General features: G+C 40.0%; 1 protein-coding gene across 1 annotated transcript in view; it reads right to left on the reverse strand.

Moving 5' to 3' along the window:
- ZZEF1 (zinc finger, ZZ-type with EF-hand domain 1) overlaps nucleotides 1-1,689 on the reverse strand; it is a 149,480-nt gene that overhangs the window by 83,626 nt on the left and 64,165 nt on the right. The window contains exons 14-16 of the mRNA XM_012652560.1: nucleotides 1,439-1,539; nucleotides 809-978; nucleotides 95-228 (exon numbers count right to left, since the gene is read on the reverse strand). Of these exons, the coding sequence (XP_012508014.1) occupies nucleotides 95-228; nucleotides 809-978; nucleotides 1,439-1,539 (405 nt within the window). The remainder of the gene's footprint in view (nucleotides 1-94; nucleotides 229-808; nucleotides 979-1,438; nucleotides 1,540-1,689) is intronic.

Raw genomic sequence — 1,689 nt, forward strand, 5'->3', positions numbered from 1 at the left:
TGAAACTGATGGTATATTCCTAGAAAACAAGGACTAATAAATTTCATCCTCATAGCCTTCCAAAGTGGAATCCAGACTTTTAGTGAACACTTACCATCATGGTGAAGAGATGGTTTCGCCGGGTCTGTCGATCAGGAAAGAAGATGGCAGCCCCATTGAGAAGGGTATTCCTGACTTCTTGCTTTAATATCTCCACAGGCACGGAGTCTCCACCCACCCTATCTACCACTGAAAAAAATGAACAATCAAATCGGCTTTAATACAGTCCATCTATTCACTTTCGATACATATCTGCTATAACTAGCCCATAAACTCAATACTCTCCACTTTGTAGGCAGTGTAAATAAATTATTGTTGGTTTACATTTAACTAAAACAAAGACTTTGAGTACCAGTTTTTACTGCATTACTTCCTATTCTTTTGAGACACAACTTGGCAAAGACTTAAAAATAACTTCAGATGGCCATGTGTGTTTCATCCTTAATTTAGCACTACAGGGTCTCCCCCTCAATCTATAAGCCTCATCCCAGTGTCTTAGCTGACATTAAAGCTCAATAGTGTGACAGCAATTATTCTCAATATAACACAGTAGTATATCTGAAACCAGGAAGAAATGAAGTCAGTTGATGAAGACATAAATCCTGAATGCAAACTAGTAATGCAAAAGAGCATCAAAAGAAACACTCATTGCCACAGCGGCAATCCTTTTCTGGCTTGCATGATCACAGGACCCCCTCTTCTCCACAGCAAGAGACCCTGTGGGCTACCAGAAGAAGGTCGCATTAAAGACAAAAACCCAAATCCCTACCATCACATAAGTGTGTGTACAGCTCCTTGGCAGCCTCTACTCCTTTGGGGCTCTGGGCTGGAGCCTTTTCCTCCTCAGAGGCAGCCAGTGCATCTCCCTGTAGCACCGAGAAGCAGCTCTGGAGGAGCTGCAGAAGCAGGGTTTGGGCACAGACACATTCTTCCCTCGGGCTACAGAAAAACAAAGAATATCAGGGAGCAAAAGGGCAAGCTGCTTTTACCCTCCAAAGCCAGATAGCTGTCTACAGAGGACCTTCCTCTAGGCGTCCGGCTCCTTGAAAAGAAGCCAACTGATAGGAAGAAGAGTGGAACAGAAAGAACATTGTACTAGGAGCCTGAAAACACAGTTCCCATCTAACTCTGCCCACTCTGGGGAAGAAAATTCATTTCTGGTCCTGCTTCCTCATCTGTAAAATAAGGAGGTACTATAATACTTGAGCTGCTTATCACTAAATTGAGTACTTTATAGAAATTAAGTATTTCATAGAAACGTGAGGTGTTATTTTCAATAATAACCAAATGTTTCAAATCAGAATATGTACTAGTAGGAAGTAAAAAATTTAGACTAGTGAAACTCAGTGTTTTCAGTTTTGTTTATATGATTATCACCTTATAACAAATTCTGACCTACTTTTGCTTTAATTTACTGTAAAAATTCCAGAAGATCTGCAAATCAAGACCCGCGAAGTCCAGAAAAGATTTATATTTTAGGCCACTTTCCTTCTGCTGCACCTAAAAAATTATAAAGACCAGAGAAAATAAAATTGAAAAATGCATGTAGAGAAATAACATAATGCCCCATTTACCTCTTATTATTAAGGGACGGGGTGGCTCTACATGGGTGAAATTCCATATTACTGATGCTTACTCTTAACTTCTATA

Source organism: Propithecus coquereli, unplaced genomic scaffold, assembly GCF_000956105.1.
Source record: "Propithecus coquereli isolate 6110/MARCELLA unplaced genomic scaffold, Pcoq_1.0 Scaffold390, whole genome shotgun sequence".
Classification (NCBI taxonomy): domain Eukaryota; kingdom Metazoa; phylum Chordata; class Mammalia; order Primates; family Indriidae; genus Propithecus; species Propithecus coquereli.